Genomic DNA, 16,436 nt, shown 5'->3' on the forward strand with positions numbered 1-16,436 from the left:
AACTATGAACCTTTATTAGCAGCACACATTACTAAGTTCAAATCATGGAGGAGGTTACCAATTTCTATATTAGGATGGATAAATATCATTAAAATGAATATTCTTCCTTTATTTCTATACCTTTTTAGGGCAATCTAGCTAAGGGTTCTGGACTCTTTCTTTAGAAGACTTGATGGTGCAATAGGTAGTTATATCTTGGGCTACAGGCAGTCAAGGCACGCTATTCAACTTTTGAAAACTTCTTATAATAGAGGAGGGCTCTCACTTCCAGATTTTAAGCCTTATTACTGGGCCGCTTTTACTGGACGATTGCGTAGCTCACTGACTAATGTTGAGCCTGTTTTTGTAGCATTCTGCTATCGGCTTGCTCTTGGTCCCGCTGTGAGTCTATTTTTTATTGACTGAATGATCCCAACTACTATAAAAGGGTGTGTTTTGAGATACTTAAAGATATTATTTTCATATGGAAGGGGATATGTAAGAAATATTCTGTTTGTTTTATTAATGAAGACACTCCCATCTGGAACAACACTGTTTTTTCCTTTTTTCCCAGGACTTAACTTGCAGAGTCTGGGCAGATTATGGTATTATAACAATGGGCCAATTATTTGATCTAGATGGTTTTAAAGCCTTTGCTGAGTTACAAGATTGTTTTGGGCTACCCCGTCGAATCCTTTTTTAAAATATCTTCAATTGAGGGATTCCTTGTGGCCGTATATTAAACAAGCACATGATATCGACAGATCCGATCTGTTTTGATATTATTTTAAGCCTGATATGACACCGACTATAAGCACGATGTATCAGGTATTTCTACAATTTGCGGTGGAAGATACTAAATTTTTAGCATCAAAATGGAGCAGGCTTTTATCGTCTGAAGTATCGGCTGTAGAAAATCATTGGGCTTTATATCCGCTCGGTACACTCTATCAACCTTAAGTTACAACAGTGGTGCACACTGTGTCTTTCATATTATACCCCAGATTGCATTGTAAAATGGGGAGCAGCTGCTTTACCAGGTAGTACAGACAGAACAGGATGCCCTAAGTGCAATCTCTTTGCAACTGATGTCCTATATATGTTTGTACTCTGCCCCAGTTTGCGAAAATTCTGGGAAGGGGTGATACATTAGTTGTCATTAATTTGGACTTGCCCCTCAAGTTAACTGTTAGGGAGAAAATTATAGGTATCAGGTATGATTTTGTTGGGGGATCTCAGAAATGTATTACAATCATGATGGTCTTTGTCAGACCTTGTGCGAGGGCATGGATCTTAGGGAGTGCTCCTGAGGAATCTTGAGTGGCAAACTCATATATATCAAATATATGAATTGCAGCTTGCTTTGGCTATAGCAAGGGGTCTCACTGCACTCCAATAATGTAATGAAATCTGGAAACATTTTAGACAGGATCTTTTATATGTCAATAATGATTGTTAGGAAGCTGAAAATGTTGTATGCATGGTTTTATGCATGTGTATATCCCTGCTATGTCATGTAATTTAATCTAATCTTGGCCAGTTTTCTAATTTAATCTATTTTTGTAATATTGGAGAATGTATATGTGAACCTGCTAATGATTAATTGTGACCATTGACACTGTTTTCATTTTTCCCACTATAATTTTATCCTGTATGAATTGCCATTAATTGTCTATTTTATGACCAATAAAAATGTTATTAAAAAAAAGAATGTACCCTCAAGGGGCAGGGTAGAAAAATGAAGGGATGGAAGATGCTACATACATAAATGATTGACCTTGTGAAACTGAGCAATCTGTGTTTTTTTAACCGAATGTAATGTTTGTGAAGTTTTTCACCTTGAGAAGTTAAGACGTTATTAACACACAGTTATTCAGTACTGACCTTTAGGGATCTATATATCTTTGCCAGTGTAAGAATTTCTAAATGATTCACTTCAAAGGAATGGCTTTCAAGACAGCACAGAAAAAAAGCATTACCTTGTAATATTTCCCATTTTCGAAGCAGCCGCAGTCGTCCATGGTCACACATGCTTGACCATCAAAGAAGTACCCTTCTTTGCACTCGCAGCCTTCGGCGCAGGAAGTTGGGCAGCTGCTGCTGTCTGAGATGCGGGCACAGCTCGTGGCACACGTGTCGGCACACTCCTTGTAGTAGCTGTTTTCAGGGCAGGTCAGTGCTTCATGGTGGAATTAAGAGTCGATATGTGAGGGTTGATGAGACGTAAGGAGAGAAATAAAGAAAAAGGCAGTAGTATGTCAGAGGAGGAGCTAGTGGCCTTAGGACAATGGCAAGCACCCTAGTCACAGCTAAGGTATCATAGCATGTAGCATAATATGCAAACAGAGGAGAATGTAAGCAGAAAGAGTCTGTTTAAGTTGGCAACAACTCATTGAGGGCTAAGGTATCATTTACTTCGTTTGGGGGAAACGGGAACAACTAGGAGAATAGAATGTCTGAAGAGAGAAAAAAAAAGTTAATGGGACAGAAATGATTATAGGCCTGCCCGAGGCTGCAAAGCCTGAATGAGAGAAAGAAAAATAGAAACAATGAAAAAAAGAGAGAGAAAGAGAGCGACAACATGAAAGGATTAACCCAATGAAAAAGGGAGAGAGAAAGAGAGTGACAGCATGAAAGGATTTACCAACGAAAGTATAATTCAAGTAAAGAGATTCAAGGGAGATGACAAAAGGCAATATGAATAAAGTAGAAATGAAAGAAGCAGCAGTGAAAGCAGCAAGAAAGAAAAAAACAAATAGATATCAGAGTTTATTGAACTGCAGAAAGACCAAGAAAAAGAAAGAAGCAGAGAGAAAAAAAGTGACAGTGAAAGAAAGCATTGGGAAGTTAATGGAACAAGCATTTACAATGCAATGGTTTTGCCTTTGTTAAAGTTAGAGCTATTGGCATTGCTCTTGACATTATTTTTATTTATGTTTTTTGTAAACATAAATAAATAATCTTTAAAAGATGTCGGTATTTGTCTAACAAGGTTCCTTTTAAAGTTAAACTGACTGCTTGGAGCTAAGGAGTGGGTGTTCCCCATTGAAGGCGATTCACTTCTGCGGTTCTGGGGAGAAGCCGTTCAATTACTGGTTGCAGGGCACCATTTATGTATTTTGTCATTTATGTTTCTGCTGCATGCAATGCTTAATTTGAACCAGTGGTTGACGGTGGGGCCCACAGGCTCATTTTTGCAGACCGGCACTTATTTTCTTGCATCAGACATTTACTGAGAGCAAGAGAGGGGAAAATTCACAAAAAGGAAAGAAGGAGGAAGAGAAAGAAAGAAAGAAAAACATTGCAAAGGGATAAAGCAGGAACCTGCAAGAGTTGCACTTTACAAATACTGACTAAGATACAGGGGGCGGGAGTGCCACGTGGTGGATTAGAGAGGCAAGAGCTGGATTTAACACTACGAAGCCTTGGTGATTGGTGTACGACATTTAATAGCGCAGGCCACAGACATCCGAGCAGAGCTTTGGGAGCCCGCACCGATTCTTTTACAAAATAAGCACTGGCTGCATGTGGTTGGATGACGCCATAATGTTCTTAGAAGTCTTCAAAGCTTTGAGCCTGTAGGTATATGTACACAGAGCTATACACACACACACAGAGCTCCTCCTCTACACACATTGACAGGCTTTGTATACACAGCTACATACACACACAGCTACAGACATGCACAGTTATACAGACAGACACAGTTACACACACACACACAGTATTATACAAACATAGCATTACACACAGACAGCATCACTCAGCTCCTGGACACATCTGCACGCATACACAGCTACAGACCCACACATACACATAGCATAATACACATATAGCATCATACACACATACACAGCATGACTTAGCTCTTGTACACATATAGCAACATACACAGCATAACTTAGCTCTTGTACACATAGCTGCATACATACACAGGTACGCACAGTCCGTCAGTCTGCACTCACAGCCTGCACTCACAGCCTGCACTCACAGCCTCACAGGCACGAAAACGAAGGCACAAGCAGGCAACAGGGGCACAAGCAGGCAACAGGGGCACAAGCAGGCAACAGAGTAACGGCACGAAAACGGAGGCACAAGCAGGCAACAGGGAGACACGAAAACGGAGGCACAAGCAGGCAACAGGGAGACACGAATTGTAACTTTAATAAAAGGAACCTTTCTCACTGATGTGTCTGTGTGTATTTAATTCTATGTCCGTGTGTCTCTGGCATCTTTCTGTCTGGGGAATTGTTGTCAGGAGAAGAGTGGCGGCTCCAGAGTGTGAGGTGAGGGCAGAGGGCTGCGGGTCTGAGGTGGGCTGCAGGAAGTCGCTTCATTGTTTCACCTGTGTGGAAACCATTGGTTTGTGAGCGGGAGTGCAGGATCTGGCAAACATTGACTTGCTAACCGGCAAATTGGGGGTCAAGGAATGGCAGCAAAAATGGGGTCGAGTCATGAGGCTCTCAGTCCAGTCAACGTATACATTAATTAAAACAGTTGTGGCAAAGACCTTCCTAATTATGTCAAACCCCGTAGTAAATCTGTTTCGGCATAATTGGTCACAAACCGGCTCAATTTAAAAAATATCATATGTGGTTAAGATATATGCTGGAGAGACGGTTGTATACACGCCAATTGCCAAGTTATTCGAAGAGTAGTATCAATAGGGGTTAGCAGTTGTGACGCATCTTAAAATAGCATTGGGTTAACGTGCCTGCTGTGAAATATAACTTAACATTATATTTGTATTTTATGTAGCTTTTTCAATAGAAGAGATATTTGTGTCACCCGCAGGTCACACATTACAGTCCTTGGAATTTAACTAAATGATGTTTATTATTATCCAGTAGCTGCATGCGAACAGCAGCAGGCCATAAGGCTGGAACCTAAATGTTATTTTCCTCAATTTCTAGTCCTTCTAAGGTTACTAATCTCACTCACTGAGTGAGCTACATCTCGGGGGCATAAGATGGAATCAAGAATATCCGCATTGTTAGTCAGCCCTCCTGGCATGCGATAGCACCAGTCAGTCACAGCCTTCTGAACAAAGGTTTGGGCCCGGCCCTTATTGTTTTTATTTTAGGCACTGTACCAGGCGTAGCGCGGTGGTGCACATTTGCTCATGTCTGTGTAACCTGCTTGGGCGCGTGTGGGGATTGTCTCTGGCTTCGTGCCACATGTTAATGTCGAAATGCATCAACACGACCTTCGCGAAAGGCATTTATAGCGCCTGCCTGCACTGGTATTGATTGTTGTGACGGTTATCTCCACGCGGGAACAGGTAATATTAGGTGCACCTGCTCTGAAGCTGCCAGGCTCAGAGCAACCTCGGGCACCGACCGAAGCGAGCTGTGAAAATCACCTGCAGAATGGCCTCGCTGGTGGTCGTGGCCGGCCTCCTCCCCGCCCTGCTGAGCTGTCTGGGACCCTGGGCTGCAGCGAGTGACGGTAAGAGCCAGGGTGCCCTGGGGGTTCACAGGGGGCGTGAGTCCCCACCTGCTGCTCACTACAGAACCCGGCGCGCGATGCATCCCGGAAATGTTCGGTGCCAGGGATTCAGTGGGAAGTACATTTAACTGCAGGATAGACACACACACTCACTGCAGGACAGACACACACTCACTGCAGGATAGGCACACACTCACTGCAGGATATACACACCCTCACTGCAGGATATACACACCCTCACTGCAGAATAGACACACATTCACTGCAGGATAGGCAAGCACTCACCCGTTCACCAGGACACACACACACTCTGGGTGCAGTGGCACACACCCGCTCACCAGAACACACACACACACACTGTCGGTGCAGTGACACACACCCGCTCACCAGGACACACTCTCGGTGCAGTGACACACACCCGCTCACCAGGACACACACACACACTCTGGGTGCAGTGACACACACCCGCTCACCAGGACACACTCTCGGTGCAGTGACACACACCCGCTCACCAGGACACACACACACACTCTGGGTGCAGTGACATACACCCCCTCTCAGCAGGACACGCATGCCCTCGGTGCAGTGACACACACCCACTCACCAGGGCACACACTCAGTGCAGTGACACGCCCGCTCACCAGGACACACACTCTCGGTGCAGTGACAGACACCCGCTCACCAGGACACACACGCTCGTAAAAGTGCAAAGGGTTCTTACGAAGTTGGCCGTCAGTCGGGGGGCGTCGGTGTTGTACTTCAAGGCTGGGCTCCTCCGAGGCTGAGGCAGAGCAGGGTCAGGAGGGCGCCGAGGGCTCGCCCCATGGGCAGGGTCAGAGGTCAGCCCCCCTCGAGCATGGCTGGAGCCGGGCATCCGCTCCAGGGGCTGCGCACAGCCTCACCTGTCAGGGGCAAGAGGGGGCATCGGGCAGCCCAGGGCGTCCAGGTAGGGCAGAGAGGGCTGCCGCTCCCGGGGCTGGCACCGGTGGGCACAGCGCGGATGTTGCTCCTGGGTGCTGCTGGCACCGGAGGGCACAGGGCGGGTGCTGCTGGCACAGGTGGGCGGGGGTTTGTTCCTCCGGTAGCTCATGTGGTTTCTGTGGCTCCTGCTTGGGACGACGCTGGCTGCGGCTCGGTGCCCCTCCCTCGGCTCTCACCTGCTGGCAGGGCACCCTCCGTGGGTCCCTCCCTCCCGGACAGACTCCTTCCTCGCCAGCCTACATTCAGACTCGGACTGCGGCGTAAGGGTGTCCACCCAGGTTCTAGCCTACAAACCCCTACCCCAAGCGGTGTCCCGCGGCTTCTGCCCTTTAGCTCCTTGTCTCTAGCCATCCCAGCCCCTCCATCCCACTGCCTGACCGCTTGTCTCCTATTCGTCAAGGTCCTGTCCTTCTCCGTTTGTACCCTCTAGCTCTGCCCGTTTTGGTTAGGCCCGACCTCATGCAGTCTCCGCTCCTAACCACGGTTGCCCAATTCCATCCCAACTTTTGCTCTCCCACCGCCCGACCCGGACTCTCCGGTCCTGGCTCCTGTGTCCAGAGTCCTCCCTCCTCGTCCCCGGCCTTAGCTCTGCCCTAGCTCCGCCTGCTTTCAGAAGCTGCTTCCCTGGCTCCCCATCTCAGCGTCCGCCCCCGCCTGAGTCCCCACCTGCTGCTCACTACAGAACCCGGCGCGCGATGCATCCCGGAAATGTTCGGTGCCAGGGATTCAGTGGGAAGTACATTTAACTGCAGGATAGACACACACACTCACTGCAGGACAGACACACACTAACTGCAGGATAGGCACACACTCACTGCAGGATATACACACCCTCACTGCAGGATATACACACCCTCACTGCAGAATAGACACACATTCACTGCAGGATAGGCACGCACTCACCCGTTCACCAGGACACACACACACTCTGGGTGCAGTGACACACACCCGCTCACCAGAACACACACACACACACTGTCGGTGCAGTGACACACACCCGCTCACCAGGACACACTCTCAGTGCAGTGACACACACCCGCTCACCAGGACACACACACACACTCTGGGTGCAGTGACATACACCCCCTCTCAGCAGGACACGCATGCCCTCGGTGCAGTGACACACACCCACTCACCAGGGCACACACTCAGTGCAGTGACACGCCCGCTCACCAGGACACACACTCTCGGTGCAGTGACAGACACCCGCTCACCAGGACACACACTCTCGGTGCAGTGACAGACACCCGCTCACCAGGACACACACGCTCGTAAAAGTGCAAAGGGTTCTTACGAAGTTGGCCGTCAGTCGGGGGGCGTCGGTGTTGTACTTCAAGGCTGGGCTCCTCCGAGGCTGAGGCAGAGCAGGGTCAGGAGGGCGCCGAGGGCTCGCCCCATGGGCAGGGTCAGAGGTCAGCCCCCCTCGAGCATGGCTGGAGCCGGGCATCCGCTCCAGGGGCTGCGCACAGCCTCACCTGTCAGGGGCAAGAGGGGGCATCGGGCAGCCCAGGGCGTCCAGGTAGGGCAGAGAGGGCTGCCGCTCCCGGGGCTGGCACCGGTGGGCACAGCGCAGATGTTGCTCCTGGGTGCTGCTGGCACCGGAGGGCACAGGGCGGGTGCTGCTGGCACAGGTGGGCGGGGGTTTGTTCCTCCGGTAGCTCATGTGGTTTCTGTGGCTCCTGCTTGGGACGACGCTGGCTGCGGCTCGGTGCCCCTCCCTCGGCTCTCACCTGCTGGCAGGGCACCCTCCGTGGGTCCCTCCCTCCCGGACAGACTCCTTCCTCGCCAGCCTACATTCAGACTCGGACTGCGGCGTAAGGGTGTCCACCCAGGTTCTAGCCTACAAACCCCTACCCCAAGCGGTGTCCCGCGGCTTCTGCCCTTTAGCTCCTTGTCTCTAGCCATCCCAGCCCCTCCATCCCACTGCCTGACCGCTTGTCTCCTATTCGTCAAGGTCCTGTCCTTCTCCGTTTGTACCCTCTAGCTCTGCCCGTTTTGGTTAGGCCCGACCTCATGCAGTCTCCGCTCCTAACCACGGTTGCCCAATTCCATCCCAACTTTTGCTCTCCCACCGCCCGACCCGGACTCTCCGGTCCTGGCTCCTGTGTCCAGAGTCCTCCCTCCTCGTCCCCGGCCTTAGCTCTGCCCTAGCTCCGCCTGCTTTCAGAAGCTGCTTCCCTGGCTCCCCATCTCAGCGTCCGCCCCCGCCTCTCTCACCCACCACTGCCTGTAAGTGTTATCCTTGTGCGGTCGGACAGCGCGTGCCTCCAGTCTGCAGCAACCACAGCGCCCTCCTCATCGGTGTACCCTCTGCACCGCTCCACCCCAACAGACCTCCTCTCGCAGCACCTTCTGGATGATGGAGAGTAAACACTGTGGCCCCTCACACTTCCATGCTCTTCAAAGGGAGCCCCCGGCCGGCGCTGAGTTCATGCGGGGGTTGTGGGCATCCCGGAAATGTTAGGTGCCAGGGATTCAGTGGAAACGTTACATGCGCTGCACCGGCAGAGTGCCCCGACGCCTCCCCCTTCCTTCTCAGGCACTCACCGGGTCTCGTCGGCGGCTTAAGAGCTCCCTCTCCTCGGGACTCTCCTCGGTCTCCGGCGTAGGTTGCAGGCTGCTTCTTCCTCCACTTAGGTCCCGGGCCGGCAGCCAATCAGAGCGCGGCCTGGGGAATGACGAGTGTCCCGCAGTACCGCCCCCGGCCTGCCTGACTTCCTGGTCACGGGCCGGGCGGCGATGGGGACAATTCCTGAAAAACACGAAAACGGGTCCGCGTTGACGGACAGATTCACCTCCCATGCCCCTTCTGCGAACACGCATAAATAAAACACACGGAGAGCGGGAGGGGAGGGTGGGAACAAACACACGGAGAGCGGGAGGGGAGGGTGGGAACAAACACACGGAGAGCGGGAGGGGGGGCGGGGGGGGCAGGGGCGGGAACAAACACGCAGAGCAGGAAGGCAGGTGCACGGAGAGCGGGAGGGGGGGTGGGGGGGGGGCAGGGGCGGGAACAAACACGCAGAGCAGGAAGGCAGGTGCCGGCAATGCCGGTATACACCTGTTACAACGCATTTGTTACAACGCACTACCGTTACAACGCGACTTTTACAACGCATACCATTACAACGCATTGCGCTGGGGGGCGCTCTAGGATAGGGAATAAGTATAATTTACTATCCAACACCTTCCCTAGGGTCCACAGGGACTGGAGTTAGAATAGTAAATTATACTTACCACTATCCAGCACCTCAAAGCGCTATGCGTTGTAATGGTATGCGTTGTAATGGTCGCGTTGTAACGGTAGGTAGTTGTAATAGTATGCGGAGTAACATGGTACATCCGGCAATGCCGGACCAGATTCGGGGCGTTCCCGGCTTTCAGCTGACGTCGCGTGACGTCGGCAAAAGCCAAAGAATCTCGGGAACGCCCCCGTGTCTGGTCCGGCATTGACGGACAGGCCCCTCGTCCAATGGCTAGCCTCCATTTATGGAGCTAGCCAATTGGAGGAGGGGGCGTATCCCAACCCACACACACAACTCAAGAGGTTTTTTGGCACATGCGCAAAGCGCATGGCCAGTCAAAACCTAAAAAGTGAGCAGAAATTTGATGAAGGCGAAACCCTTAGCGAAAATGTGTCAGGGTGAAATCAGGATAAAGAATACTTATAGAAAACAGGGAGAATATAAATGTTTAAGAGAACGAGATACAAAACTGCATTTTTCATAGAGCTCATGAAAGAAAGCATAGCAGGAACAGGTACTCTGATACACATAAAATGAGCAAGAAACACAAATAGAAACACAATAGAATGAAAGACCTTTTGAGGTACGGTTTTGGAGAAGCAGCAGGCTTCTGTGACATTAACCACAATGTCATCTTGGGTTGGCTCTATGCAGGCATGGCCAGTACAGGTAAGAGTGGTAGGGTTGAGTGGGGGGTAGGCGGGTGCAAGTTGACATACGACGGCATAGGGTAAATAAAATAAATAAATAAAACAACTTACCTTGTGCTCGCCGCATCGCTGAGTGGGCGATACGGTGAGGGCAAGATAAGTGTAAAGTGGCGCTCTAGTGGTTGAGCGCTACGTCACCACGTAGCGCGAGATGCGGCCATTTTGGATCGCGCTGTTAGAGCGAGAGTCGGCCGGCTGAATCTGAGAGCACCGGACGCCCGGCGCTCTCCTGCCGAGATTGTAATATAATAAATACAGTTGCCCCCTCAGTTCCCAGCATCCTGTCATATGTACCCGAAAAAAAAAAACGAAGGAAAAGAAAGAACCTAGCACCACGTGGCCAGACACAGCCCTAAGAAGCAGGCAGAGACACGGAAGAACAAAGCACAGGCACAGCAGGAGAGCGTGGCAGTGGCGCAGGAAGATCACCTGGGCAAGGCACACTCCAAAACAACCAGGTACTAAGGGCACAGACACCCAAGGAACGGGGAGACAGGGATAGGTCCCCAAGAGATCCTTATCAAGGGAGACGAGGACGCAGGACACGTAGACAAGAACAGGCCTGCAATAAGCCCAGCAGAGCGTAGAAGGAAGAAGACAGGGTGGATACACCGATGAAGCAGCCAGGGAGGGTAGACACGAACCAGACTGAGGCCCTGACGGAGTCAGCGAGAAGCGGAGCAAGGGACGCAGAGAGTCCCCAATTCCAACCAGAGCAGGGCGAGGAAACAAGTGCACCAGGCAGCCCGAGAAACCAGGAGATAGCAACGAAAAAGCGCGCAGAAATGAGTGCGCAGGCGTCATCACTGACGACACCGATTCCGTTCCTACCAAAACCGGGAGAGCCCCTGATGAAGTGGGATGACTGGAGAGAGTACATCCTAAACTATATAGAAACCTTAGAGGATGGGAATGAAGATGCTTTCACGAGCAAGAGAAAGAAAAGAATACTCTTACACAACTTAGGCCCAGAAGGGATAAGAGTATTTCAGAACCTCGTACCCAAGCCCAGGCAAGCAGCAAATGATGATGTGTTCGCGCATGCGATGGAAGAACTAAATGAGCACTACCGGCCAGCAGTGTGCACGTCTATAGACCGGTACAATTTCCAGCAGAGGAAGAAAGAAATGGGTGAGTCAATCAACGAATATTTAGTCACGTTGAAGAAGTTGACGATGACATCCAAGTTCGGCACGTTGCATGATGAGTTCATAAAGGACCAGATTGTCAGGCACACCACCAACATAACCGTGCAAGACAAATTGTGGGCGAGTGGAGAAGCCACGCTAAAGGAAGTGATCGCCATGGTGAAAAAAGCCGAATTGACAAAAAGGAGCGCGGATGCAGCAAAGAGAGAAACGGGCCCGAGACCCATGGTGAACAAGGTAGACGATGAAGAACAAATGGGAAGAAAAAAGAGTGCGGTGACAAACAGTAGAGGACCCAACAGATGGCCTGGAAAACCGGCGCAGCAAGGAAAGCAAAATAGAGGGGGCAGAAACACGTGCTATAGATGCAGCAGCCAGGCCCACGAGGCCTATGACAAAAGATACCAGGCGTTCCGGGCGAAGTGCATGTTCTGTGGAATATTAGGACATTACGAAAAAGTGTGTCGTCGGAAGGCTGGCTGCAACACGGTGAAATATGTGGAGCAAGTTCCGGAAGAAACAGAGGACAGAGAACATGAAGAAGAGGACACCGTGCTGTGCGTGGAAGACCAGGTGCTAGGCGTAGATGTCCAAAGATCCTGCAAACCGCAATGTGACATGCTGATCGGAGGAGTACAGATCATAATCGTAGTAGACGCCGGCTCACCATATACCATCGTCCAAAGAGCAGTGCGGAATCAGAGGTTTAAGCCCCACTTAGGACCCAGGTTGGAACCTCCGGATATAAGACCTGTCACATACACGGGAGAGCTAATCCCCATGGTAGGTTACAGAGCGCTAACCTTCGAATTTAATGGTCAGAGTGCGGAGTGCAAATTGTACGTGGCGAGGAAGGACCTGTCGGTCCTAAGCTGGATGGATCTAGGAGACCTAGGCATACAACTAGATCCAGGTGGAGACGTACAAGTACTGATGACAGCACCATAACAATGGCCGGACTTAGAGAAAATAAAGAGAGACTTCCCCAAGGTGTTTGGAGGGAAGGTTGGCAAACTAGAGAAGTTCACACACCGGATAGAACTCAAGGAAAACTCCAAGCCAGCATCTCACAAGGTGAGGAATGTCCCCATTGCGGTGAGAGAGGCGGTACAACAGGAGCTATGAAGATTGGAGGAGAATGGAATAATCGAGCCTATTAACTGCGCGGAGTGGTTGGTGCCCCTAGTGGTAGCGATGAAACCCAATGGTAAAGTCAGGCTGTGTGTAGACTTGAGAGGGCTGAACAAAAGCATTGTTGTGGAGAAGTTTCCATTACCCCGCATCGAGGAAATGTTGGCTAGGATCAAAGGAGTAAAATGGTTCTCCACCATTGATCTCACGTCAGCCTATCACCAAATAGCCTTACACCCTGAAAGCAGGAAGCTAACGTCATTCATAACACCCTTTGGGTGTTACCAATTCCGCAGGATGCCATTTGGACTTGCCTCGGCAGCGGCCGTCTTCCAAAAACTAATGCACTGTCTCTTTAAGGACATGGAGGGGGTGCAATACTTCCAGGACGACATATTGGTGATGGGGAAAGACCATGCCAAGAATTAGACAGGGTGCTACATATCCTAGAAGAAAAAGGCCTCACAGCAGAGTGGAAGAAGTGCCGTTTTGGAATGGCCTCAGTCACCTACCTAGGACACAAATTAGGAATACAAGGCATTACATCAAAAAGGGAAAATGTAAAAGCCATTTGTGACGCTCCGCCTCCATCCAGCAAGGAAGAAGTAAGATCCTTCTTAGGAATGGCTGAATATTACAGTAAATTCGTACAACGCTTTGCCACCAAGACACACCATCTAAGACAACTCATAAGGGACTAGAAAGTGTTCACATGGACAGAAGAGACGCAGAGGGAATTCGAAGGCATCAAGAATGACATCAGCCAAGCTATACCCCTGCAGGAATATGACCCTCAAGGACAGTCACTGCTGACGACAGATGCCTGTGACAAAGGACTGGGAGAAGTCATCATGCAAGAAAGGAGAAATGGAACTACAGAAACTCTTAGCTTCGCCTCCAGAGCCTTATCAAACACAGAACAAAAATTCAGCGTCGTAGAGAAAGAGATGCTGGCAGTGGTATGGGCCATGGGGAAATTGCACCAGTTCCTATGGGGCACGGGGTTCCAACTGAAGACTGACCACAAACCCCTCGTGAAAGTGCTTACGTCTAGCGGACATGCAAGTGCTACTCCTAGGATAGACAAGATAACTCTGAAATTACTCGAATACCGATACGACGTGGAGTACATCCCGGGTAGCAAGAACCAGGTAGCAGATTACCTTAGTAGGGCAGCCGCTATGGAAAGAGCACTGGACAAAGCAGAAGAGTGTGACGAGATGGTGGCCTTGATGGAAGACCCGGAGAAAGTGATTAGCAACCAAGAGTGAACTGGAGCATACGGAGAAGACCAGGACATCCAAGAAGTAAAGGAATACATCATCTGAGGATGGCCTGAAAAAAGACACCTGCAGACACCCCTCAAGAAGTTTTATGAAGTACAAGGAGAATTGTCCCTGGTGTTGGATCTAGCCCTGATCTCTTGACTGGGTGAGAGCTTTCTGCTTAATTCAGAGACTCTGTCCCTCACCACCCCTTGTTGTAAATATTCCTGGACGACAAAGGCACCTTCATGTACAGAGGAGACAAAGTCGTTCCCCCAACATCGTTCATACCGAGATTGTTGGCGATTCTACACGAAGGACACCTAGGGATCGTGAAAACCAAAATGAGGGCCAAGCAGGGATACTGTTGGCCGGGGATGGACATACAAACAGAGAGACACGTGAGATAGTGTGACCAATGCCAGCGAGGTGACAAGACAATGACACCCTTGAGGCCAGCCTTAGGGAAATTCATCAACCCGAAGAACCTCTGGAAGGAGTTATCCATAGACATACTGGGGCCAATACTAGACAACCAAAGCACCCCAAAATATCTATGCGTCATAGTGGACAGATACTCGAAATGGCCTGAAGTGCACATACAAGAAGAGATGGACACAGAAACGATACTAGGATTCCTCACTTCAACCTTCCTCAGGGAAGGCATACCGAAATCGGTTCTAAGTGACAATGGTCCCCAGTTTACCTCGGAGAAATGGCTCAAATATATGGAGAGGAACGGCATCAAACCCAAGCAAACTTCCATATACCACCCTGCTGGAAACAGACAAGTGGAACGCTTCAACAGAGTCCTAATGGGTTCCATCCAAGCGGCCATCACGATGGGCAAGGACTGGGAAAAAGAAGTCCAAAATATGATATGGGCCTACCGCATCACCCGACGAGTACGGGTTACAGCCCCTTCCAGATTTTAAGGGGTAGAGATCCCTTCACCAAAGATAACCTGGCGTGGAAGGAGAAGACTGTAATCAGAAAATGGTCCCCTGCGGTGGTGCAGCACAATCTAGAAAAAGCCCAAACGATTTATATGGAGCATTACAATAGAAGTAAGAACGTGAAGGAAACATCCCTGGAGAAAGGAGAATGGGTCAGAATCAAATTGGCGGTACTTCAGAAAAAAGGTGACAGCAAATACAGTCGTCCTCTACAAGTAAAGGAAGTGTATGACCGGGCTGCATTGCTTAGCGACGGGAATGTGTGGTCCCAAGACCACATGTCCCGGTGTAATAAGATTCTACAATGGTTCCCTGAAGAAAGAGAGCAAACAACGATGGACCTGAGGTCACAGGAGAATGACATTGTGAGTCCGAACGGAGAAGGGAGCATGGTAGGGGAAGGACAGAGTGAAGAGCAAGGGTGCAGTGAAGTTCCAAGAGCAGAGATATGCCCAAGAGAAGAGAGAAGGACTCCCAGGAGAGAAAGACCGGGTACACAAGAAGATAGAGTGGTGGGTCCAGCAACGAACAGTCCCAGAGAAGTGGCCTCCACCCCGGTAAGACGGACACGGGGGGCAGAATGATAGTGAGACCCACAAGATATCGAGACTATGAACTGGGAGAAGAAAATTAGTCCGACATAAATAGAGACTGTCAGTTTTCTTGGTTGGTATAAAAAGGGGGAGATATGTAGAGTTGCGCTCTAGTGGTTGAGCGCTACATCACCATGTAGCGCAAGATGCAGCCATTTTGGATCGCGCTGTTAGAGCGCGAGTCGGCCGGCTGAATCCAAGAGCACCGGACGCCCGGCGCTCTCCTGCCAAGATTGTAATATAATAAATACAGTTACCCTCTCAGTTCCCAGCATCCTGTCATATGTACAAGAGTGGTAGTTGCATCATTACAATAAGTTTTTTTATTTTTTCTATCCCATTGTTTTTTGATTCCCCCTATCTCGCCCCACCCTTCTTACCTGTACCGGCTGCGCCTGGCCCTATGCTTTTCTGTCCACATACATTCAAACCATCCCCGGATGGATCAATCGGTGATACATAGTGAAACTAACCTTTTCAATATTTTCGGAGCTTTCAGCTCATCAGTACACCACTGCAGGAAAATACTGAACCATTTTACAATGTGTGTTGAAACTGCTTATTCATTTTAAGATCCTTTATAAGTCTTCAAACATTTTCTGAAACTAAGCTGGACGTATAGTCAACACTTTATTAGGTGAAAGTCTCTTCTGTGCTGCAGCTAATAAGAGTGCCCATTTCAGTCCTAACTATGTTGCCATTCACCTGTTTATCCCAAAGGTGCCCCTGGACTTCTCATATGTTACTCAAGGGTTGCTGAGGGGCACCTGTGCAAACATGAGCAGTGTGGTGAGCGGCAGCCATTATATAAGCTGAGTCTGGCAAAACATCTCTGCCAATATAAACGATGGGAGATCCAATATCGATGCCAGTTTTTACCTGCAGCCACCAATGTTTAGTTTGTGCTTGCTGATTGACCTGTGCCTTCGATTGTCAGCCACCACCGTGTACATCAAGAGAATCTCTTCAGGCTTCTTTCT

General features: G+C 49.7%; 1 protein-coding gene across 1 annotated transcript in view; it reads right to left on the minus strand.

The window, feature by feature from the left end:
* Positions 1–16,436, minus strand: part of LOC147701273 (IgGFc-binding protein-like) — a 221,247-nt gene that overhangs the window by 69,785 nt on the left and 135,026 nt on the right. The window contains exon 17 of the mRNA XM_086930002.1: positions 1,959–2,158. Within this exon, the coding sequence (XP_086786128.1) occupies positions 1,959–2,158 (200 nt within the window). The remainder of the gene's footprint in view (positions 1–1,958; positions 2,159–16,436) is intronic.

This window comes from Lissotriton vulgaris, chromosome 7 (assembly GCF_964263255.1).
Source record: "Lissotriton vulgaris chromosome 7, aLisVul1.2, whole genome shotgun sequence".
Taxonomy (NCBI): Eukaryota; Metazoa; Chordata; class Amphibia; order Caudata; family Salamandridae; genus Lissotriton; species Lissotriton vulgaris.